Consider the following 25256-nt stretch of genomic DNA (forward strand, 5'->3'; position numbering starts at 1 on the left):
CCTGCCTGTTTGACAGCATCGTCGTGTTTGGCTCCCAATATGCTTCACGGATCTGTTGCAGCTCCAGTTTACGCAGATGAGCTTTAGCATAACAGAAACACGCACCATCTATTTCCTTATGTTGGCTGCGGAGAACAGAAAGGGTATTTCCCCATCTCCCCTGCCTGCAGTCACTGAGTTACAGCACCTGGGGGTCTCCTGCCGCAAGCGGTTGCACGGGCGCGACGCCTGTGCCTTGCTTGGAGCCATCGTGCCACCCGTGATGGATCGACTCTGCCTGCTGTTTACACCAGCATTGTCTTTCATGCCCTGTTGCTATTTGTGTTTTTTTGATGAATGATTAATTAGAAAAATAATCATTTGTAAATTGTGAGTGAACCAGACGTTTGGCCTTGCCTGTAGGGAAATCGAGTCTCCAAGCTCGGCGGCAGCGCGCAGCCTGCTCGCAAATGCGGGAGTATTCCCAGGCTAGTGATGAATTTACATGAAGCTCCCTTTCAGCATTTTAATGACTGTTACAGCTGAGTAACTAATGAAAGATATTAACAAACAGAAGAAGTAAATATTTAATTTTTCTATAACGTTTTTTCAGCTTGTGGCAGCCAGTATTTTTAGATGTGTATATATAGGGAAAAAAAAAAGGTAATTTCTGCCCCAATCTCTTCATCTCTGCCCTGAGTGCAAAGCTTGCTGTGTGTGTTGGACATGATGAACGCCTCTGCGGAGACATTTTGCTGTGAAATGTGCTGTTACTCTGCCCTGTCGTGACAGGCTGCCGTCAGCGCTTGATGGCCGTGAGTTAGCATGGCCACGAAGCCATCTCTGCACCAGAGATCGTTGCAGTCTGTGGTCTCCCGAAGATGAGATGGCCACAGCAAGGTCATTCAGTAAACTGCAGCGATTAGTGACTCCATCAAGAAAAACTGCTGAAGGCAGCAGGGAGCAGTCATTTGAAATGTCTTAACTCTGATAATTTACCTTCTTCCACCCTTTAGCATTTCGCCTGCTCCCTTTGCCCAAAAAAAACAGCTGGGTGCAATTTTCTCTGGGGTATCGTTATTCCCCAGCAAATTCTCTCACCTGGTTTTCTCTCGTATTCCTCCGTGGCTCACCAGGAGGTGATGATCTGGTATTACTGGGATTTGGGGTCGGGCTGAGGAAGGCTCTCCAGCCTGAAAGCTGGGCCCCAGTCCTGGCCCACAATAAATCCAGGCATGCAGGGGAGATCTGAGGGTAGAAGGTGTCTAGAGGGAAGCTGTGCTGCTGCAGAACAGCAGGGAGAGTATGGCAGAGCTCTCTGAGGTGTTTATTACTAAATAATCGTGGATCTGGCTGTATGACACACCTGTGTTTTGTAGTTTGGTGTATGGAGAACCCAAGATCCACAGCATGGGGAGGTGGCTAGTCTGACCATAGTGGCCTGTCAGGGATGCCAGGCCAGGCACAGGGACACCGTGTCCTTGTCCACACGTCACCTCCAGGCTTGTGCTTGCTTTGCCATCCAGGCTCGTAGCAGCAAAGCCTGCAAGATGTCCCATCCTGCTCTCAAATTGAACCCTGTGCAGTTAGGAAGAGCTGGGGGAAGTTTTCTCAGGTCCGGTCTCCGAAAGAATGAGCCAGCTGAGATCTTCATCTCTTAGGCACCAAGTGCTTTAGCAGGGGAAGGAATAAATCTTTAAGCCTGCAGGAACTTCATCAAGCACTTATTTATGGAATTTGGCCAGCATCGGATACCCACTGTCATTGTGGTGTGCCGTGCAGGGCCCCACGTGGTGTAAATCTCTCGGGGTTGTCTCTGGCTTTGTCCTTGTTTTTGGCAGAGCCCATCCAGCCTCCGATCCCTGCATGACCGGGATCCAGCTGCCTCGGCTCTTCTCGGCTCTCATTGAGTTTCCTCAGCCTGCCGTCTTTTACAGCCAAGAAAAACTTATGCTAAGTGATCAAAAGTGTTCATCTGGATGGAGATATATATATATATAGTGAGAGAGCGTGTGTATTTTTTTTTAAAGAGCTCATCAGAGTAGATCATAAAGCCAGAGTGAAATACAGTGAAATATCCCATTAGAGACAGTGTTTCTTAAACTGTTTCCCAGGGGATCGCCTTTCTACCTTCATCTGCACTTAATTGCCTCTTCTGCTTCTGTCTGTGAGCTTTGAAATATATGAGAAAATGCGAGAACAGGGCCTTCCAGGGGCAGGAGACAAGATGGGGCTGTAAGGATCAAACTCACCACTACTGAGAGAGGCGAGGGGAAAATGGAGGCTTACATGCCCCAAATACAGTATTTCACGCTTGCATTTGCAAACCCGCGTGGATGCCCCCCAGTGGGACTGCTCTCGGCCTCCTGCTCCTGCTGCAAATCCTGCCTAGGCCAGCATCGCCCTCCTGCTGCGAGTGCTCCTGCACATCTCCTGCCCCGCACCTCCTGTGGTAACAAAAACTGGGCTGAGCCTTCGTTGTCGCCTTTCTCCCCTGCTCTCCAGACCTCCACCTCCTCTTCACGCGTCCTGCTGACTGTGCCCCTTCCTTTTTCCTTGTTTTATGTTTCCTGGGCTTCATCTGCCCATCCTCTGCTGGTCTCTGTCCTTGCCCAGTTGGAGGTGATGATCCCATCCCGCTCCTTTCGGGACTGCGCTTTGTGCTTAACCAAGGCAAGTTATGTGTGGAGTGTAGCTGGCCTCTGCCTGGCTGATTTGGCCCATTACAAGACCTGAGCCCCTGCTGTCACCTGGGAGGTTCCACATGAGAATAATACTTCAAAGTAATACTTAGAAAGAACAAACAGCAAAAGCCTCTCCTTGCTGTAGAGAGCAGGCACCTACCAAGGCTGCTCCCCTCCCTAAACAACCCTAGGAAGGTTGTTCCTTCCCTTCTGAAACGCTGAAGGGGATTAGATGGTGTAATGGAGTATTCAGCTGTCAGCTGATTTACGGGGAAGATGCAGCTGAGTTATGGGAGCTGTTAAAATCCCTGTTAAACTACTAAACGTTTTTAAAAACTCATATTATTTGGCTGATAGAATGTAAAGGTCTAATGGAGCTATTACTTTGCTCTATATAAACACACGTTTGGGCAAGCATTATTTATGTCCGCGCTAACTGTTGTGGGTTGGGAGGACCCAAAGCCGTGGGCACCGAGCGGCTGTCCCGTCCCTGCGCGCCACGAGGAGGGGTCCAGGTGGACAGGTCGAAGCCCTCGTCCTTGGACGCTGAAGGGTAGCACTGAGGCACGCTTGTGTCTGGGGGTGATGTTTCTGTCCTGATTCACAAGCTTTGTAGGAGATGTTGTCAGAAAGCAGCCCCGTTGTCCTGGGGCGGTGTGGATGCAGCTTCCCCAGGCGCTGATGTTCCTCGTTTCCTTGGCTTGCAATACAGACGTGCCTAAAAGCGTGCAGGCCTGAGTGAACACTTGCAGGGTTTATCTTGCTTTAAAGGGGAATTCATGGCCTTCCCAGACTCAGTTTTGTATCTGCTTTTACACATTATGCCCGGAGGGAACAGTGGGCAGTCAGTCAGTTTGCCAAAGAGATTTACGGCCGGGTGTTGGGCCTCCTCTACCCGCTCCTTTGCATCCCAGCAGAGTCACCGTGACCTCCTGGCTGCCCGGTGTTACAACCCCCACAGGCAGGAAAAGCCCACTCCTGAGAAGTAAATACGGGAGCCTTTGGCATGTGATGTCCTGTAGAGTACAATGTTTCTGGGTCAGCTGTAGGCACCTGACCGGAATGCCCTTGTGTGACATATCCCCGTTCAAATACTGCTGGATTTGGTGAACTGCAGGTGTGCCAGCCTGGGATATCGTCTTTGTGCTGACCACCCATGGCTGACACAGAGAAACAGTGCACACCGCCTTCCCATTCAAAGAATGAAATCTTAATTCTTTGGGTTTTCTGGACCGTTGTATACCTACAAAGGGTTGCAGTGTTGCGCTGAGTAAATTTGTGGTGGCGTACAGTAAATATTATGCTTTAACGGTTGCAGGTCTGACATTTCTGTTGAGTTATGTACCATAATGTTTGAACATGACGGGTTGAATTTTGATCTTAAATACGTGGGCGCACTTTCCTGCACATCTGAAGAAAATTGGTCACTAAACTTGCAGATTTACTTGTGCGCGCAGTCAGTGGTTGTTTGAGGCATCGGGGCTTGCCCCCAAAGGTATGAAATTAATTTTCAGGTACAATAAACAATATTTCAGCCCTGACTGGCTTGATAGAAACTTTGTCTTCCAGCACTAGATATTGAAATGGGTTGCAGGATTGTATTTGAGAAGGCATTTGTTCTGCCTGCCTCTTTTGTCCAAAGGAAGCTCACGCAGTGGTGTCCATGCAGAGGTGACGCAGCACAGCGTTGTGCCTGTGTGGTGCCTCAAACCCTACGCTGCAACTGGAGATTGGAGTTGTCAATTATCTTACAAATTCATCATCACGTAGATCAACCAGATTTCTTTTTCTTCCTGTTTGTCTGTACAAGCTGGACAAAGCCCTGTCTAAATGCATTTATCAATGACTGTTTTGGAAGGGGGCTTCTGCACCATTTTCTTGTCTTTGTTCAAGGGGCTGTGCAGGCCGGGTCTGTTGGGAGAGGGACAGAGGCTGGTAACAAGGAAAAGGAAGCTGGGGAGAGGCGTGTGACCACAGCTGAGTGTTGGAATTTCCATTCGAGGATTGCAGTGGTTGGGAATTGCTCAGTGCAAGGAAATCTCTGAAGAGGCTGCAGAAATGTGGCTGTTGTGACATTTGTGTTTTGCAGTGAGCTGGGCTGGGAGTCCAGCAGCCAGACCAGGAAGGTGCTGCTGGCAGGAGCTGCTGGACCCTTAGCACAGGGTCATGGAGACTGTGTCATCAGCAGCTAATGGGCTGTTTGCTCCTCTGTTATTAACATATTTCCAGACTTGCCTCCCTGTTGGATCAGGTCTGTCTGGAAGAGCATGAAATCTAGAAGTAGGAGCGAACCCATTTGATCTGCAGCACGAAGCAGGCTGTGGTGTTAATCACTTCATGCTATTAGATCTGTCGGTCCCATTCAAACCGGGCTTCAGATGAACAAGCTGGTGTCAGAGCCATCCTTGCCCTTCTTGCTTGGATTCAGAGACTGCGAAATGATAAGTAATGTATTACACAAATTTAGCTCTTCTTTTTGCTCTCCTGTTTATAATTGTCAGAGGTTTGAGCCTTCTGAAATAATAAGGTTAAGTGGCCCTCTCTGCCCTTAACTGAATGGAAAAAAATATAGCTCTGTGAGACTCGGGCCGTTACACCTCGACGGGGAAGAATCTGAGTCATTTGAAAAGCCTGCTAAATTATCCTGCTTAATGCTGGACACTCACAAGGTGACTTACAGCGCTGAAAAAACATAAACAGCCATAGCTATGTCTCTGCTGCTATGCAGAAGTGGGATTGCCCCATGCCTGTGTCTGGGTGGTCAGTAGCAGTTATTGCAGGTGGGTTCCCACGGGCAGCATCTCACCCGGTGTGCTGGGTGCTTGCTCCACGGCCAGACCCAAGCCGATGTGCCTTCACTGCTGCTGGTGCCCCGATTCCTGCACCAAGCCCGGGCAACTGAGCTGTGCCCAGAGGTCTCCATCACCCCTGTGGTTTCAGAGCATTTGTTTTATGTAGGAGCCTGGCCAGGTGTCAGTACACATTGCCGCCTGGTATCGCTGCCATTGTCCCTCCAGGCTGTAGGGTACCCCCCTGTCTCTGCCTCAGGGCTCCCTGTGTCCGGGGATGGGAGAAACGGATGGAGGGCTGTCTGTAGCTCTCCCCTTGGTCCTGGTAATGGCTGCTCCTTTGCTCAACAGTCCAAAGAGGGAAAGGTTTATTTTAACGTGGAGTTGTCTTTTAGATGCTGTTTTCCTTAGTCGAGCAAAAGGTGGTTGAAGCACAAGTGGCTGATTTGAAGTTTGGTTAAGGAGTTGCCAGCAGACGTTCTTTTGGTGAAAAGAGAGAAAGGCTGTTAGTAGCTCAGATCCAGAGGGACATGGAAGCTACACTGAGAAGTCATCCTTCCACCTCCATTTAGATCTGGCCTTAAAAAAACAGCAAGTTTTGGCTTGGCTAGCCATCTGTCTGCTCCAGGTAGGGGCACAGGAGAAGGAATGTCCTTTTGCCCTTGAGTCCAGAGTCTTGGAGAGGAGCGAGCGGTCCCCACCGCCTCCATGCAGCGCTGTCAATGCCAGAGCTGATTTATGCTAGGTGAGACTTGGTTCAGGGAATCCAAAAAGGGTATTTCCAATGGGATGCCTTTTCTGCACGCTCCTCTGTTATCCAAATTATCTGCAATTACAGAAATTCCTGCTTGCAAACGTATTTGCTAGAACATTTGGGGAAGGAAGGTTCAGAGCCGACTGAAATAGACTTGTTAGAGCGGTGCTCTGTTGTAACCGCTCCCCCACTCTACAGAAAAGCTTCTTCAGCAAGCACATGAAATAAATTGGCATCGTTACTCAGAAGCCAGATGGAGTAGAAATCCAGATTAAATAGAACAAAGTCAAATTCAAAGAAATTTAGAGCGAAGGCACAGCGCAAATGAAAGGCAACTTAGCGTTGCCCTTAAACTGAACAATCATTGTTCCCCCACATCCCCCCCGAGCTCTGATCACCCCGGTGGGAGTTTCGGTATTGGGTTCGTTACAGTGGTGTAAATGAACCCCTCCTACAGAACTGAAGATTCAACTCCCAAAGCCAATCAGCAACATAGGGATCTAATTTCCCCTCTGCTGTCTAAATAAAATGCTGCTGCAGATGGAAGGCTCCCTAGAAGCTGCTTCTGGACCGCTTCCACCTTTTTATGAAAGCTCCACTCAGACATGGTACAGTATGCAGTAACATAACCCGTCGAGTGCCGTGATCCCTGGAAAAATGTAAAGGGGGGCAGGGGGAGAAGGTGGGAACGGGCTTTGAGATTCAGGGTTGGTAATAACTGTGGAACAGCTAAGTATTAATATTTCAGAGGCACGTTTTGCTGTGCAGAATACAAGGGGGCTTGGGGGAGGAAGCAGATGGAGGGAGCCGGGTACACGCTTCCCGAGGAGGTGGCATTGTGTGCGCTGCCTTGTCACTCGGGGTTCTAAATATTGAAACAAAAATACAGAAAAGAAAGAGGCTGGAATTTAAATTTGATGAATTGCAGTTGGGATTAAGCTGGAGCTGTTGATTTTGGTCCGCGTGGAAGTTTCAGTTGTGTGGGATCTCTGCGTGCCTTTGCGCACAAGTGCTCGGCTCCTGCAGGCACCGCAGGGCTTAGCGCTGGGCCGGGGCTGTGCCCAGGGCTCACGGCACAGAACCTGGCCTGGAGTTAGCACGTGGCCCAGGCCAGAACAGCTCCACAAATGGTATGGCAGCCACCTGTATGTGAGTGTGCTCAGTTTCTGAACCGTGCAGAAGTTCTTGTTTGTGCCCTAGGATATACGTGGGCAGTCCCCAGGGGAATAATTTACTCCTCTAAAGTGCAGACCTGCAGTAACCAATTTGCAGGTGATGTTCAGCAGGACTCCTCAGGGCAGCCCTGATCCTCCAGTTTCGTTATGGCTCTCAGATTTTCACTTTCTGCCCTGAGCTGATCGTTAGCTGGACCTTTAATTCTTGTGCCTTGTGTCCGGTGAACACCATTCATCTGAGCTGCAAGTTAGCTCCCCAAGTTGCTGATGCTCTGCTTGGGCCGTAGGTACCACTGGCTGCCTGGGAAGAAATCTCTTCTCTTAGAATGGGCATAACGTTGACAAGACCTGCTGGGAGTTTTCCCTGAACATGGAGGGACTGCGAGATGGATGCAGAATTGCCAGAAGGGCCCGGTCCAAAGTCTACTGAAATCAGCAGAACAATTCCTAGTGGATGCTGTGGATGTTATGTGGGGTGTGAGGTGGTGAACACGTTGGTATCAAGTGTAACTGGTCACTTACCCCCCCTGTCTTGTGAAATGAAGCTGTTCGAACAGGGTTCACCCTGTTTTAGAGAAGTGGTCTTAAAAGCTGTTAATTAACCTCCTGCAGCTACAGAGAAACCCCAAATGCCCTATGGATTACTGCTCAAGACGAGGACTCTGGGATTGTGAAATGTCTTTGCACCCGCCTGGTGACCCTGTGCCATATCTCCTGGCTGGTTCCTCGGCAGAGGGGTCTTCCTGGTGTCCCAGCCACCGGGCTGGTCTTCGGTGGTGAAATTGCACATAAACATACAGGGTCTGAAGCTCAGCCGTGGGACTGTTCGCTGTAAACATCACATTGTCCCACAATTTACATTAATGAGAACAATTTACATTTATATAGCTCCTTTCATCCCGAAGGATCTCAGAGTGCCTCACCGACTAAATACCCATGGCTCTGGTGCAGCAAGGCGAGCCTGATTGTGGCACAGCCAGCCAGGCAGGAAAATCACACACCAGCACTGCCTGATTGTCCTGGGCAAGGGGCGTTTTTGGCAGGGTGGTCGAATCTGCATCCTCTGTGGACCCGGCTGGACCTCACAACCGAGCCTGGCGGTCTCGTGCCTTATCTGTCTGCAGCAGGAGGGACCGAGGAGACCTTATGGGGGCTTTCAAGTGTGGCAGAAGGCACGGCGACCAAAATAAAGGTCATCCTCACTAGCAAAGTGCTTTAAATTCCCTGAAAAAAAGTTTCTGCTAATGCTCCCTGGCACCTGCCCCATGCATCTCCGGACCCTCAGCAGAGGAAGGTGAGCGCTGTTCACAGGGACGAGGAGAGGGTAGGATGTGGCCCTTAAGGCACCGCCATGCACGGAGAGAGCTTGTGTCTGTGGGGCTCGTCCCCCCAAGCTCCTGTACCGTGGGCATCTCGCTGGGGCTCCCTGCTCACCGCCACGCAGCTTCCTGCAGCGCTCAGCACCGCTGTGTTCAGCACGGCCTTCCTCCTCCGGGCCTGTTCCGAAAGAGAATTTTAAATATTCATTTGCTTATTTTGAAGCGTGTATTTTAAATGCTACCAACATTTCCAGGGAGCGTTTGTAAATGAGGACTTTATTAAAGTTATTTTAGTGCATTAATTCATGAGGCAGCTTCAAAAATTCATGAAGTGTAGTAGGACTTTGTGCCAGGAGGGACTGGGGCGTCCTTGCTGCACCTCCAGAGCGGAGCAGGCATTTTGGTACAACACAGTCACTCTTAAATGGAGTCTCCTGACTTCAGCCGTGCTGGTTAAGGTACTAAGACAGGCTGCAGAGGTGCTCTACATGTCTTTAAGACGTCCTTGTTTCACCAGCCTTAATTGTGACCTATCTTCAGCAGGGATTAAGCAGCACAAATACACCTGGCGGGCCACAGAAGCAGCGGGGCTGTCCCGAGGTGTGCGGGGCGCTTTTCGTCCACAGGGAGCCTGGCAGCCGCTGACCTGCTGGGATCAGCACGGCTGCGGTGGACTGGGGCTACCGAGGGGTGAAGGTGGCCCCGGTGCAGGATCAGCTCTGTCAGGCTCGATGCAGTGGTGAGTTAAATGGAGCAGATTGCACCAGCAGGCCAGCCTGCACCGGTGCGTGCCCCACTACACCAAGAGACCAGGCGGTAGAGCTGGGCATGGTTTGAAGAGCAATTCTGTGCAGTCACTGGAGCTATGTCGGTGTAAAATGCGTGCAAAAAAAGGGAGAATTCGGTCTCTGTCCTCAAAGATAGGTTAAACTAAATCAGAACAAGGCATTTTTACTTTGCCACGAGCAAGTATCCACACGTGGAATTATTTATAAACAGCTCTTCAGCGTAAATTCATATGTAGACAATCTTCCTTGCTTCTTATCCCGTAATAGGATCTCCCTCTAAATATTAAGCTGCATGTTTGGATGCCTGAAGTGGGGAAGAGCAGAGTGTCAGATTAAGCTAAGGAGCAGAGCAGACCTCCCCCCGATCTGCAGCAAGGAGCAGCGTCGGTGCTGTTTCTGCCCCCAGGTTTCTGCTTTGCTCGCGGTGCTGGGCTCGTGGCGAGCGTGCTCCTTTCTGTGCCCTTGATGCAAAGTGCCCCTCAAAAAGGGGCAACAAATCTCTCTGGGCTCTCGCTCGTCTTTTCCAGGCAGCTCCTGGCCCCATGGTCTTTGAGCAATACTTTCCATCAATACCAGCAGGGTTGGGCTTGGGGCTGTGTAAGATTTAGGGGTACTCCCCCCTCCTCCCATTAAATCCTGTGGTGATTATCCATTAATGAAGAACCAGAGGTTTCTGAAAGGGAGGATGGCTCTCAATTTTTCAAAGCCGGGGGGATCTGCGCAGCTTTGCGGGTTGCAGACAGCTATAAATGATAATGGAGAGTGCGTTAAAACCCTGTCTCCGTAGCCTGGCTCTAATTGCTCTTGATTTGCTGCTTGATTTCGTGGAAGACGCTAGGCCAGAGCTCTCAAACGTGTCCGCTAATGAGTACCCAGACTGCACTAAAGCAGGCCCGGTGCACGCGGGGCTGTTTGTGTTGTCGTACTGTCAATAAAGCTCCCATTAGGGATGGGCCCTGCCCGCAGCGCCTGCATCCCTGCTAGCCAGTGCATCAGGCAGGAGAGCCGTGGTTATCCCCTTTTAGAAGGGAGGAGGAGGCAACTTCCTTGAGACCTTACAGCAAGTCTGTAAAAGAGCTGAGAAATGACTTCTTAACCTCCTAAGCCCTTCTTTATCCCAAGGCTGTCTTTTCTGTCTCTGCGAAGTCTGACTTCTGACTTGCTGAGCGTCCTTTTCCATCGCACAAGCACAAACCAGGAGATGGACGGCCCCCGATGCCGATGTCTCAAAGCAGCACGAGTCTTGGACGTGGGGTTATGCCGATAAGACAAGCGGGACTTCGGGTGACACTGGAGATAAGATACGGCTCCTGGTGGCCGAGCTCGGAGGCTGTCTTGTGAAATGCTGTTGTACAGCAGGAGAGGGGGCAGGAGCCACCTGCGTCACGTAGGAAAGTCAGTGGGGTCTCGCCTCTGAAATGGATGTGTTCAGTTCAGAGGGCATTTGGGAAACATGGGAATTAGCTTTTCTGTCGTGTATTTGCTGGTTTTCTTAAGCCCTCTGAAGTTAGAGGAGCAGAAGAGCTGGATTACTTGGTTTGCTGAGTGAAGTGCTGTGCAGGCTCATCGTGTTGGTAACATGCTGCAAGTCCAGCAGAGACGCGCAGCCCGTGCAGTGCGGGAGGGAGCAGTGCCTTCCTCTGCTTCCGTGCTGCCAGGAGGAGCAGAATAGCGCAGAAACCACTACTCTTAGTGTGTCAGCAAAGGAACTTTGTTATTTCTTGGAGGGGCCTTGTGGCGAGCCCTAAAACTCAGGTGCCTCCTGCTTTCTCTTCCCCTGACATCACCTGTATGATGCGCTTGGTGAAAATCCGCCAAATTTTCCAGGCCAGAGGAAGGCCCACACAATAGGGCATTTTCTGCAGTGATTTAATAATTCAGATGGTGTGTGGATAGATTATTTCTGCAGGAAATAAGCTGCAGTATTCTCTGTCGGCTTTTCCTGTTTTGGGGAGCTTCTGTGTTGTTTTTAAAGGGGGGTGGAGTGCTACCTGTAAGAAATAGAGCAGTGTAACCAACAGTTTTATTATCCTCCTGGTACTGGCCTCTTCTGTCTTTATAAATGCTCTAAAGCCACAACTCTGCATAAGAAAAATGGATTTGTCACTGAATTTTCATGCTTCATCCTCGCAGAAATGTAAATGTTGTCCTGGGCTTTAGTACTGTGCCTTCAGACTTGGATTTAATGCCAAGCATTATACTTTTAGAGCAGGTTACACACCAAATAGAGGCACAGAGCAGATCCAACAGGCAGCAGTCTGGCTTTCACTCCCATTTTGTTCTGGTGAGAACACTGAATATTTATTAAGAAAATCCCACTTCTGAAGAGGCAAAAAAAAAAAAATGACCTCTGCATTCTAGAAAAGGAACAGCTGTAAAGCTGTAAAGTGCAGCTGCCGGGCTTAATTGCATCGCGTACAGCCTGGTGCTGGGGTAGAGGGAGCGGTGAATGTCGAGGAGAGGCCATGAGCCCGGTGCTGTGCCTGTGCTGTGTTGAGGTGGTTTGATGTTCCTCAGTGGCAGGAGCATCGCCAGTGGCACCCGTTGGTGCTGAGTGCCAGGGGACAGCTGGCCCTGCTTGTTCCCTGCCATGTGAGCCACGTGCCTGTGTTTGTTCTCGCCCCCACCGTATTTGAGCGCCTTGCAGAGGGGCGTTGATGACGGAGCTGCTGTACACCTTGTGGTGCCTTCTGCATTCTTCTATTGTCATGGTGGGAGTCTCCAGATGGCTCCTTTTGCAGTTTCTCAGGTTATTTTTATTTCTGTGTTAGCACAATGCTTTTTTTTTTTTTCTCTATTTATTTTTTTAAGTGAGGTTGCACTTGTTTGGGGATGCACTTTGCTTTTCAGGTGCTGGAGGTAGTCGAAGAGTTAATTTGGTACTTTGAGCTAAGCAGGTTTGACCCTGAAATCCAGGCACTGCTCTTTTGGGCTGACATTTCGGAAACAGAGTTTCCTGAAAACCTGTTGTTGAACACTGTTGTTCAAGGATTGGCTTAATCGTGTAAAAAAAAGGACAGTTGCCCTGAAAAGAAGTAATTTGGCATCTGATCGGTGATCCCCCTTTTGATGAGATTTCAGCGTGCAGGTCTGCACCACACTGACCGCTTGGTAGGAAGCTGACCTAACGCTGAGTCTGCTGCACCCAGGGTGTTGGGTTTTGAATGCCAGGTCCCCAAATTCACGTTTGTGCCTTGCTTCTGCCACTGCCCCATGCCTGGTGCTCCCCGCTGGCAGCGTCGCAGCACGGGGCAGAGCAGAGGGACCATGGGCCATCCTGCTCCCCAGTGGCTCACGTTGGGAGGCTCGGCCCCGGGCAGCGGGGCCAGCTCAAGGCCTCTGTGGTTGGGTCCCATTTGCCAAGGTGTTTTCTCTTCATCTTAGCCAGAATGAGCAAAAAAGCAAGTGGGACAGCAAATAAATGCAGTATGAATACATGCAGTCCCTTCAGTGTCTCCTACATTTGAGATACAACATCCTTTATTTCCATGTTGCTTTGCTGCTGGCAGGTGCATGCTTTAGATTTTTTTATTTTATTTTATTTTTTGTGTGTGGCAAATTTTCAAGCTGATTTTCAAAATAAACACCTTTGTCAAGAGATGAGGGTGACCCGAGGTCCTGTTTGCATGAGGTGTCATTAGCCAAACAGCACCAGAGATGAGGGTGATGAATATTAGCACTTGGGGCTTGGCGGTGGAGCGTGATGGCACGATCTTGAAGCAAATGATGTACAGCCTTTGGAGACTCAGCTGAAATCCAGCCACAAGCCTTTATGCGTTTAGCTGTGGATTTCAGGGGTTATTTTCAACACACAAATGAGTATAAACTGGGGCACTAGCAGCCCGAGCCGAAGGAGGAGTGACACACACTAAATTATCTCCTGTCCCTGGGGAGCCTGGCTTGTCCAGGTCAGGCCGTTGAGTTCATTGGAAAGATAACATAAGAGAAATTCATAATGCATGGTAGCTGTCTGCCTGAAAAGGGTTTGAGAAGCCTTAATATTGACCTCGTAGCGGCGATGGAATATATGTCTCATAGCTTTTGTGTTATTGTTATTTTAAGAAGTGGGGGCAGGTGCTGTGGTTTCAGACACAATGCAAGTTCAGAATGGAGCTGGGCGCCAAAGCCCTTTGGTCACAGCATGCAATTTTGGTATCGGGTGATTTCCCTCTTCTGTGGGAGAGAAGGCACAGCCCAGGTTGGCTCCACCAGCCCACGTGTCCTCCTTCATCCATGAGCATCCTGGTCTTCTCGGGCATTTCTGGAGGTCAAAGAGATGGGTCCAAACCCTGCGGGCAGCCCTATGGCCCCATCTCCCATGGTTTTTCCTGAAGGTGCTGGGCTGTTTCCAGAGCCCATCACTGCTCTAGTGCTTGTGTTGTTTTCCAAAATATCCCTCTCTTTCTCTGCTGTCCACACAGCTGATGCAGCTGTCAGCTGCTACAGGAAGGGAACCTTTGACGTCTTCCTCCTTTGCACGATGCCGCCCTGCACCAAAAGGCACCCTTCAGTCACAGTGCTCGGAGCTGCAGCATGGGGCTGCTGCCGAGGGAGCGGTGGGAGAAGTGTTACAGAATTATGAAGGTGTTTTGCTTTGACGTGTTTGTGTAGCTAAAACTAATGAAAGACTTGAGGAAAGCAGCTGCTGCTGCATGAGCTCAGGAAGGACATTCAGGGGAAAAAAAATCAACACCCAAACTGTTTAGTGGTTTGATGTTGTGGGACTCACTTGTCTTTGTTTCCCTTCAAAAAATGTGTCCTATATCCTTGGGAGGCTTCTTATCAGCCTGCGGATCAGTGCCATGGATATCCAAGGCCCCTTTCCCTTCCAAAGTCCCTGCAAGGGACCACACTTTGCAGCTTGCTTGGGGTCTTGGGGTGTTTCCCACTCCATGAGGTCCAGGACTGCGCTCCTTGCTCAGCACCTGATGCACTGGGACCTCTCCCCATACCCAAACTCAGCTCCTTAAGTCCCCCCTTGGTCCTGGGCACAGGGTGAGAGGGAGACATCCTTACAGGAGCAGGCTGGCACTGGGGCACAGCCCATCTGCATCCCCAAAACTCGCGCACTGTGTGCAGGAGGAAGCGCCCCGCTGCTGTCAATCCGTGCATGGCACACATGTGCTCTGAGCACAGTCACTGAACGTCATGGGAGCCGTGCTGTAATTAAGCATCGGATTAGGAGAGAGCCCTTCCCGTCCTCTCCCCCAGCATATTCTCTCTTGCTGTCTCTTTTTCTAGTAGAAAGCTTTTCCTACAAGTGGTACTTGTGTAACTTGGCAAGGATGCTTTGATGGGCTGGCTGCGTTGTTCATTGAATTACTGTCTGGCTGGAAAGCCAAGGGCTGCAATCTTCTGTGCATTATTATTCTTGGGATTCAGCCTCTTAGAAATGCAGAGTGGGACAGTTTGCTGCTAGAAACATTTCCCAACAGTTTGGGGCCTGGCAAGAGATGGAGGTATCTCTTGGGCTTCGGTAACCTTCACGTATTCACATGCTTTGACATGCATTTTGAACAAGTCCTTTTATTTATTTCAATAGTTCTGTCAAACAATCCTCCTCCCTTGTATTAACTGTGGCTTCACCGCCCTAAAATAACCCAGCAGGGTGAGGAATATTTGCCACAGGAATCTTGTAAATGGCTTACACATAATTATGTTTTTATTCCAAGGCAGTGGAGATATAACTCTTCAAAATGGATAAAAATCTTAAAATGAACATCTGGATGTACAAATTAAATTGCTCTTAGTGTAAGGACAGTACAGCGCTTTATTCTCTCTGGCAGACTTGCAGACTCGACACTAATCCACAGGATCAGAGCCATCGTGTAAACTTAATGTCTATAAATGTTTTCACATATTTTTATTGCAAATCTATCCTTGCAGGACATTAGAGATCAAACTGAACCCTGGTAAGGCAATCACAACCCCTGGGCATTGACTGAGGGCTTTATACACTCAGGCTGAGACAGCGCTGTGTCTTAAGAGCAAATCATTCTTCTGACAGCAAACCCTCACCTGCCCTGCGCAAGCTGTGGCCCTCGCCATCAGTGGAATTATAGATTAGGTTATTGATTATTTCCTTTTTTTTTTTTTTCCACCCCACTTACTCTCAAACTCGCATGGAAATTCCAGACATTTCATATCTTGCTATTGACAAAAGCAACAGCTAAATCAGATTACACAACCCCCCTAATTCCCATAAGTAATTTCCGAATTGTTCATAGATACTTTGCCTGTCTGTTGCTTGCAGTCGGAGCACACAGATCCTTGCAGCTTGTCATGGTTTAAATCTTAATTAGTTCATGGGAGCGCATCCTTTTGTAATGCTGTGCTTGGACTTTCTCTGGGTTATTCTTTTTCGTATGAAAGGAATTAAAATACCCAGTGTCATGGTGAAGCATTTCTACTTGTTTATGCTAGAACTTCTCAAAAAGGATTTAAAGGCAATAAACTGAAAGTATTAACTAATGTTACAGGTAGGCAGAATGTCCTTTGTCTACACATTTGTGCTGATTTAGGTGTGCCAGTGTGTCCAAACTGAACCAGCCCAGTGTGAGCGATGTGGCTGAGGGGAGCAGTGCGGGCGCAGGGTCTGTGCCGCGTGCGGGGCCGTCGGGCACGGGGCAGCCTCGGTGGTGCTCAGTGCACGGCTCCACGCTTCGGCTCTGCTCCCGAGCAGGATGTGTGCGTGTTGGCCTTGTTCCTTCTGCTCCAACAGCTGCTGGTGCTTGTCTGTGCTGCCAGAGGTGGGGTGCTGTGCTGGAGGTGCCGTGACTGCGGTACCATCGGTGAAGCCGTGCCAGCTGGTGCAGGACCTTCCTGCATAGCGGAGATTTGGTGCAGCTCCTCCGTTGTAGAGAGGCTGGGTGAGCTGCGACTGGCTGAAGAAATAACTCCTAATATCGATGCAGAAAGCTGATCGTTTTGGGCACTTTTTATTTAAAGGGAAGAAGACCAGGGCAACAATAAATATCAAACATATCACTCTAGCAAGCCAGTAACGTCAGCACTTCAGTCAAGTTTCCAGGGAGAGATTTATGAGCGGTGAGATGAGGCTTGTATAAAACTTGTTTGGCTGTGCTTTCTGAAGCCTGCAGCACGGAGGAATTGCTGGAGTGGGCGACTGTGTGTGCTGAATGCTGAGAAACTCATCGGGGTGAGGGGGAGAGGAGCCAGGGCATGTGCGGCAGGCTTGGATGAGGTGCTGGAGATGGCTCTGGAAAACCCAGAGTGGGACAAAGAGGTGGTGACTGGCAGGGTCGTGGTTATACCTAGTCCGCATTAAATGCTCTCATAAAAGCAAGGAATAAAACCTGTAAATCCTGTTGATAGGTTCGGTAGTTATGTTTTATATAAATGGGCACTTAGAAAGACAAAAAGGCTTTGCTCTCCCATGCTCTGCTCTCTGCAGTAGCTGCTGCCCGGAGCGCATCAGGATGAGCGATCGTGCTGAGGGCAGCCTTCCCTGGGTGTGAAGGAGTGCCTGGATGAGCGCAGGGATTACTCCAGCCGGCACAGAACGCTCCCTTGGCCATTGCTGCTGAGCAGCGCGCTCTTAGAGCTGCTTTTTGCAGAAACACACACTGTGGTTGTTTCCTTCTTCAACCCCAATGGGACTGGTCTTTACTTTCCACATCCTCAGTTATATTTCACTAGCTTATGTACGGTGAAGCATGTGTGTACGCTCCCAGAAGCAAAGAGGTGTCTTGCTTTAAAATGCTATCTGCCGGATCTGCCAATATTTTCGGCGCTTAGGTGGAAACGTGGCTATTTTAAATAAAAATTGGGCTTAATGTGCTTTTAAATTGGAGGCAAGTGCACTAGCTATGCAATTAACTGCAAATATTGAGTTCGACAAAGGGCAAGGCAAGTACTTCCAAAATAATCAGAAGTGTTTTTAAATGGATGGCTAATGGAGAACAGACACTGCAGTGTGAGCTGCTTGTGTTCCCTAACAAAGCATTCTTTACCCAGGCTCTGCATAAGCTTCTTTTCAGCGTGTACATTAGAGCCGGAGTCTGGCAGGCTGTCTCGTCATGTGTCTTGTCCTGTAGAGCCACTTGATTGGATTTCATCTGCTTACCCTTGTGCGATCGTCAGGGCAGTGCTTAAAAGCAGCTCTTGTATGAAAACAAACGCAGCAGATTATGCAGCCTTAGTCTCTTGGTGGAAGAGAGGAGGGGAGAGCTGGGGAAGGGAGGGAGCCTCCATTCCTGACCTTTAACTCGGCAGTAAACATAAATCTCCGCTAATGCTCTGCATTGTCTGAAAATAAGTCATGGAAAGGTTATGCTCTTACAAGGAGAATGTTTGTTACCACTGAAGTTGTGTCCAAAATTAAAAATGGAGACCTGAAAATATCCCCATCGGTTTGCTTTAAGCGATGTAGCTACCCGCTCAGAAAATTGCCTCCTGGAAGTGGCTCTGTGCAGCCTTCCAGGCGATGTTAAGCTGTCCATTCCCTTCCTCTTTTCAGGGTCACTTATGTTTAAGCTCGGGGAAGCCTGTTACGTTTCCCCGCTCTTCAAGGCACGATGTGCATGCCCTGCATTGCAATTCCTTGCACAGCCTTCCTTCCCCTGGGAGGGATTGCTCTGAAGGCTGCTGGGTTTGGCTCCACGTTAGAGTGGAGGTGCTCTGAAAAAGACAGGGCTGTCAGAAATAGTGCTTGGGCTGCCGTGTTCTGATTCAGAGACCTTAGGAAGCTCAGGGAGCATCCCATCATCTTAGCTGAAATGCTATAAACTGTGGTTTTTTTTTTGTTTTTTTTTTTTTTTTTTTGTTTGTTTTTTTTCTTTTATATTCTTTCTTTTGCTTCTTTAGGTTTATACTCTTTTGGGGTCAAAATCTGTCAGTGGGAGACCTCAACACTTGGGGAACCACCAGCAGGCTCCTTTCTGTATCTGTTGGCCCTGCTGGCACCCGTGCACTTTGATGAGATGACTGCTGTAAGGCTGCGCAGGGAGCGAGTGGTAGAACCAGAAATTAGTCTGAATATCGCTTGTGGTCCCACTGCGCCTCCTGTGCTGGTGTCTGCCTCGTGTTCCCAGCTGAACTGCAGCTGGGCAGGGACTATATGGTTAATGCAGAGCCAGGGTGAAAGGTAGGCTTGTGTTTGGGGTCTCCAGGTTGTCCTTCTGGACCAGTGGAATCCATGTGGCTTCCCAGAGCTGGTGAGGTTGGCTTCTGTGGGTTGGGTCAGTCTAGATGCAGAAAGACTCCATCGGTGTGTCCAGTGCAGCTCAGCTGGGATGGTTTCAGTCCTGATTTCTCTCTGATTTGTCCTTCAACTTGTAAAACTTCAAAGAACGTCTCCATTCCCGTACCTCCCCTGCCCCAACAGCTAAGGGAAGTTCACAGCCCCTAAAGTGGGACCTCCTGTGTTAAGGCATCCTTAAGGAGTGGTGGGTGCTGCAGTAGTAACCCGGCTGGTGTCTGCGGTGTTATGTGCCACGTGTTTTAAGGTTTAAGCTAACCATCCTTGCTAGTACCCGTCGGGAAGAAGAGCCAGCATCCGTGAGATCTGCATGAAGAGGCTGAAACACTGTGTCGGGCTGGGAGTAAGTGATACCAAGCAGCAGGACAGTTCTGCTCCTTTGTAGCAGCGCTGGGGTTGTTGGAGAGGAAAATCACGTCCTTTCCTAGGGAAGCAGCCATCCTAGGGAAGCAGCAGATGCTGGTTGGATGGAATCCAATTAAGGGAAACTGCCATGTAAATTGATGATCATGAAATGATAGTGTTGGAGGAGTCAGGGAAGAGTTCGAGCCGGAGCTGCAGGAAGCAAATGAAGTAATTTTGGCATGCTCATACAGGCAAGTCGAATAGAAATGAATTTGCATTCAGCAGGTACCTGAATAGCAATGAGCATGCGTGGTGGCTGGGCGGAAGAGTCTTTAGTCTGATGGCCTGAGGCCCACAGAGGGTGTGCGGAGTGCTGGAGCAAGCAGGTTCAGTGATGCCCTGCACCTGGAGGTGCCTCGGCACCGTTATTCAGCTCGTGCGCTCCTCAGGTGAGAAAGCACAAATTGGAAAGAGAAGTGGTGATTGCAGAGAAGAAAATGGGTGATGGATTGAGGAGCTGCTGGAGGAGGAGGAGACAGCTAGGTGAGGTATGAATATCAAATGTAAGTGAAGCCCAGAGGTGGCTGCGTGCACTTTTCTGCAGTCAGTTCTTGACGCTAGGCGCAGGAGGCTGGGAGGAGAAGCAGCCCTACACCGAGTTAGCCGTGTAGCCCCCACGAGTGTTGCTGCCTTGATGATGTAGGCAGAAAACAGGAGCAGCCTGCTGTTAAGGTGGGGGGCTTAATTTTAACAGAATCATTTTTTTCAGTGCAAACCTTGGCCGTGGTACCATTATGTCATGCAAAGGGAATCTGTGTTCCCACCATCCCCCCGCGAAGAAATTAGTAATTCCTTGTGACATGTCATGGCAAAATGATTTTGCAAGATGTAGTGTGGAGGTGGGAAAGAGGAAATGAGTGAGATGTTTTTAATTCTGGGTAATTTGTTTGGTGTGTAGCTGTGAATTAGACACATAAGGAGTCCAACTTAATGGATGAAGAGTGTATTAAAAAAGACAGGGTAATGTTACCAAGAGAAGAACAAAATTGATCTCACCAGGCAATGTGCTTATGCAGAAGAGAGGACTGTCGTTTATTTTTATTACAAAATAGAGGTTAGCCTTTTTTTATCCTCCATCCTAAACTGCCCCTGAGTTTTTGCAAGATAGGTGTTAAGATGGCAAGATGTTTTCACAATAAGCACATTTCCCCTGGAAATTGCAGTTTTGCAAAGAAGGAAATAATCAAATGGCAATGCAGTGAATACTTGCGTGAGGCTGCAGGCCGTTTTTGCGGTTCTTGCATATTTGGGATCAAAGGAGCAGATCCACTCGCAGGATGGGGACTTGGGTTACATTAATCTTACCTTCATAGGCTGCCACCAGTTGTCCCCTGGCAAACCAGTACTTGGAAATTTTCTCAGAGCATCAAACGGGAGATTTTATTTTTAAGCATGGGGCAGGGAGTTAGATTCTAGATGTCTTTAGCTAGACACAGACAGCTTCCAAAGCCACACCGCTCCGTGTATGCTGAAAGCACACCGAATTCCCAAGAACTGCCCTTGTGAACGGCAACAGCCTGTTGATGTCTCTGCTCCTTTGAGCCGTAATCCAGATCCCAGAGAAGGCCCCTATTATACCAATCTGCATGTGGAAGGAAAGCCAAAGAACATCCTACAGCTGTGTCCCACTTCAAATCCTGCTGTATCCATCAGTGATTCCATGGGGTGTCCCCTGTGAATGGAGAACTGCAATAAATAAATAAATAAATAAGCCTGGTGTGCTGCAGAATAAACTGGTAGAGATCCGAAGCAGTGTTAGTCTTCCTTTTGTTTTTTATTATTTCAAGGAAATGCTCGTTCGGAAGAGCAGAGGCTTTAATCGCTTGGCTGGTGAGGGAGTTGTTGTCTCTTTTATCTCTTGCACTTCGGTTTTTGTTTCCTTCAGAAAGTCTTTGCAGTACTAGTGTCACTGGTGCCTGTACTCTCAGATCAGCCCTTTCATAGGGAAATGAAAGCGTCATTCCCTCATTTAAAGAAAAAAGAAAAAAGGCAGAAAAAATTATTGCACCACCAGGTTTTAAAGGTACTAAGCCTGGCTTGCATTCCTGAGATGAAAAGGGAATTGAATATTGTGTTTTCTAAAGGACTTTTCTGTCCCTGCTGGATATGGATCTATCAGCCAAATATTGAAATAGAGGCACACGGTTGCCTGCTGCAAGGCTCCAGCCAGCTGCAAGCTTATATTGGAGCTTGATCCTGCTGCTTTGAAACCAGTGCTGATGCTTTGATTTCTGTAGCATGCTTAGACCCACAAGAAACAAATATTTAGCCAACGCGAGGGCTCCAGGCTCCCATAGGAGCAGCCCACACGTTTGGGAAACACTGATCCTGTGGTGGAGTGATAAATTGGGCACCCAGCCTGTGCCACAATGCCCAGGGGATGCGGGGATGGGGCAGCCCAGGAGGATCGGCTCTGGTTGCTGCTGGAGCGGTCGGAGCTCTGCCTGCTGCACCAGTGATGTGCCTGCTCTGGAAACATGAAATACAACTGGAAATCCAAACGAGTTTTAAAACTGCAAAACACCCTTCTTTTTCAGTAAGACATGTTATGCGTTAGTAAGTTCATCTTCTTCTAAGTTCTTTTGTCCTTCACTTCGAAAATACTTGTAATTGACAAGATGGTAGCAGGTTGTTTGGGGAAAAAAGTGTGCTCATTCTCTTTAAGGCAGATTTATTTATTTATTTTTACAAACATTTCAAATGCCTTCTCAACTTGCTTGTTGGGATTTTTACCTTCTAAGAGTGCAAGAAAAGCCAAATGCTGTTCTGTGATGATACTAAGTTGTATAATGTGTAAGGCCGCATGGTTCAAGGAAACAGGCTTTCCTAGAGGAGATAGAAGTGTTTATCTAGTCAAGTGAGTCATTTTCCTAGAGAAACAAGTTTTTTAACAACTGTAGAAAATTAATTTTCAGTAGAGGATAGCATACCTTTAATCTCAGCATCCCTGCTCAGTGTTAGGAAAATCTGCACTAGGAAATGACTGGTATCTGTCTGCTTCAAGATGTTCAAATTTCCAATGAGCACCAGGTTTCTGAGTGTTGTTCTGAATGCTGCCAGCATGGAAAATCCATCAGTGATTTAGATTTAGCAGTGAGTAGTCGGGACAGTATCTTGCTTGAAAGCAGAAAGCTTTCATGTGCTTACATTTTTGTTTTGTCGGCATCGTTTGCATTACCTGTGATCAGAAAGCCTTGAAGGGCGTTAGAAAGGCAAATTATCAACTCAACTGGATTTCTCCCCAGGTTGCTGGGAAGAGTAGGTAAGCGGATTCGTTTATATCTTAAAATAGAAGAATGTCCTCCCACTTTTAGACAAATACATTTTTGTGATTCGTGTTTCCGTTCTTTGAAAGCAGCAACGAAAAAAATCTGTGGATAATGCTGTGGGCTTTTTCCTAAGCACACCGAAGCTGGATGGTGAGACCAGGCTCCTCCAAGAGCGGCGTGCCTGCTGCAGCTGCGCAGGGCTTGCAGGCGACCAACGCTCCTTCGTAGTTGTTGCTGTACTTGGCAAAATTGCTGACCTGTCACCGTGTCCAGCTCATAGCCACGTAGCCACAGTGGTTCATCAGAGGACCTCAAAACTTGGAAGTATTTGTATCACATGTACAGAGCCAGCAGAGGTTAGCTGGAACCTGTTGCTGTCCCAGGGTTTCAGGTGAAGGGTGCTGTGGGCTCTTAAATTGGAATTGAAAAGCCTCAATATTGCATTTGGTTGGGGAAATCTTCTAGGGTAGCTGTCTTCTGAGCTGAGCTGGAAAAATGCAAACTGGGAAGTCGTCCTTGGATCCTGCACCAGGACTGACCCGCGCAGGGGATGCTCTTGCCTTGGGCAGTGGTTTTAAACCCTCTTCCTTTGTTGAGCAGCATTACACTGTTACCATTCAGCTCGCTGATTAAATGCAACCATCTCCATTGAAAATGGGATTTGATGTTCTCTTAAGCAAAATTCATGTATAAAGAAAAGAATTATTAAGCCAGAAATTAAATTCCACTTACTCGGCATTTTCCAGGCATGCCTCAAGCTGTTCTGGTGGTTAATATATGCTGCTGCACATTGCTAGCTTTCGCTCTAGCCTCTCTCTAAGTCGTCCTCTGGTCTTTTTGATTCCTCGCCCGCTGGAATTGCCGTGCTTGTTTGACAAATCGGCACAGCCAACACAAACGAAGGATGATTCATTCACAAAATATTCCTGAGTGAGGAGCTGGACTGTAGCTGCTCTCTGCTTTTACACTGGTTTAACTGACCTGCTCTGAACAGGGGTGCTCCCGGGGATGTGATGGGTAAGTCGGAGCTCTCCATAGGGTGAAACCTGCTTCCCATCTTGCTCTCCTGTTGGTTTCAGGTGGGAAACTCTCACTACAGCATGGATAAGTCCACTCAGAGAGGTTCTTGGCACCAAGCTGTTTACCACATTGACCTTAATGTGTCCCAAAATAGGAGAGCGCCCCATACGAGAAGAGTCCAGAGCTTTCACACCTGCCTTGCCCGTTACAGGCACCAGGTGCCTTTCACAGTGACTGTCTCATTTCCAGCTCTGTAGAGGTCTTCATAAAATGAAAGACATTTCCACCAAACTTGTTCTATCCTGATGAACTAATGCAAGATAATGCTGCATTTTTTTAATGAATGGAAGTTAAATGCTCCACATATCACTTGAGTTTCATGTAAAGCCATCAAGAATTAACTTAACTTTGCAGTTTTGGGGTCTGCTTTTGGAAGAGTGGGGGAGAGAAGTAGGCAAGGCTCTTGTTGAGCTACACCAATAGCCATGTACATCTCCTTTGTTGTGTCTCCCAGTGTTTCCAGAGCTCTGATGTGTTTCTACAGTGTCATTCATGTCGGTAGGCTAGGGTTCAACGTTGGTACTTGTTTGCTACCATCTCCCAGAAAAGGTGATTTTTTAATAAATAAATGGATCTTATTCAGGCTCCCCTTACCCAGCCATGCTGAGGATTTATAAGGCAATAGCTCTGAGGCACACTGATGGGAACGCCAACTTTGTTAATTTTTACAGTCATAAAATTCTGGCTATTGGACAAGCTCCTAATTACTCCGAATCCGTCATAGTCTTACTTAAACTTGGATAGGTCCTATTAAAACAAGATGGTTGCATTTGCATTAATCTCCATGTATAGGTTAATGTTTTTTTAAACTGTAAAATTAATTTTCCAACTGTAGCCTTAAATGAAGGGCGTTGCTTTCTGTAGGGCTACTTACTGGATGTTGTAGGCAGGTGTCAGCAGATTCTTTCTTCAGTCCAACAGAGCAGGGCTGTGCTATTGTTGGGATGGAGAATACTTGGAAATTCACATGTGGAGAATGCTCTCGATTGGTGTCATAAGAGATACCATCAAGGAGAAATAAGCAAATACCAATAGAAATTAATTTTTCACAATTCTTTGATTCTCACCCCCTCCACACCCCTCCTTTATTTAAGTTGCATTCTTCTGAAAACAAGTGGCAGCAAGGCATTCTTGCAGGTGTTTGAGAAGAAGTTATTGTGTTCATTCATCAGCAAGTTGATCTCTCTGTTGCTGTTCGCAGACGTCGTATCTCAGAAACACATTCTCAATGTCTACAAAATGCTACGCTGCGGAAAAATGCAAAACTATATTCTCTTTTTCTCTGTTCTGATAAGCTGATTGATAAAGCAGGCATTTCCATAACGCAATATTTGCTTGCTCTACAGTGGAAATATTACATTTACAGTTGTAAATATACTTCACAGCTGGTAGCTGGTTTCATCGTCCTGCTTTTATGATAAGTTTACAGTACATTGCTATCTTCAGGCTCAATCCTATGTGTTTTTTGGCTGCCTCAGTGAAAAAAAAAAAAGTCAACTGCTTTGAAGTAGCGCGTAGTGTTTATGCATGAGGCTGTGTTTCTTTTGGGTTAAGTTCTGAACGTGACCTCCCTGGCGCACAGCTGTGCTCGCTGGATGTGAATGTGCTGGGTGGACAGGACGCTGCCTGGGACTGGGGGGAGGAATCCCAGTCAGACACCCCCTGCTCGAGCTCATCGGTCTGCGGTGCCCGTGTGGCTTTAGTCACGTTCACTCGAGGCATTTAGCAGGAGCCTGAACCAGGCGAAAAATGGGAAGGGACCTGGAGTTTGTGAGGGAAGCAAACTGCTGGAAT

The 25256-nt window shown here is 48.2% G+C and overlaps 1 protein-coding gene across 6 annotated transcripts in view; it reads left to right on the forward strand.

Moving 5' to 3' along the window:
- AUTS2 (activator of transcription and developmental regulator AUTS2) overlaps positions 1-25256 on the forward strand; it is a 757775-nt gene that overhangs the window by 52274 nt on the left and 680245 nt on the right. The window contains exon 1 of one of the 6 annotated variants that reach the window (XM_072026165.1): positions 19004-19051. The exons of the other annotated variants lie outside the window; for them this stretch is intronic. Within the exon in view, the coding sequence (XP_071882266.1) occupies positions 19019-19051 (33 nt within the window). The 5' untranslated portion in view covers positions 19004-19018. Of the gene's footprint in view, positions 1-19003; positions 19052-25256 lie in introns of those variants that run through there. 6 annotated transcript variants of the gene reach the window in all.

The sequence above is a fragment of the Anas platyrhynchos genome, chromosome 20, assembly GCF_047663525.1.
Source record: "Anas platyrhynchos isolate ZD024472 breed Pekin duck chromosome 20, IASCAAS_PekinDuck_T2T, whole genome shotgun sequence".
Taxonomy (NCBI): domain Eukaryota; kingdom Metazoa; phylum Chordata; class Aves; order Anseriformes; family Anatidae; genus Anas; species Anas platyrhynchos.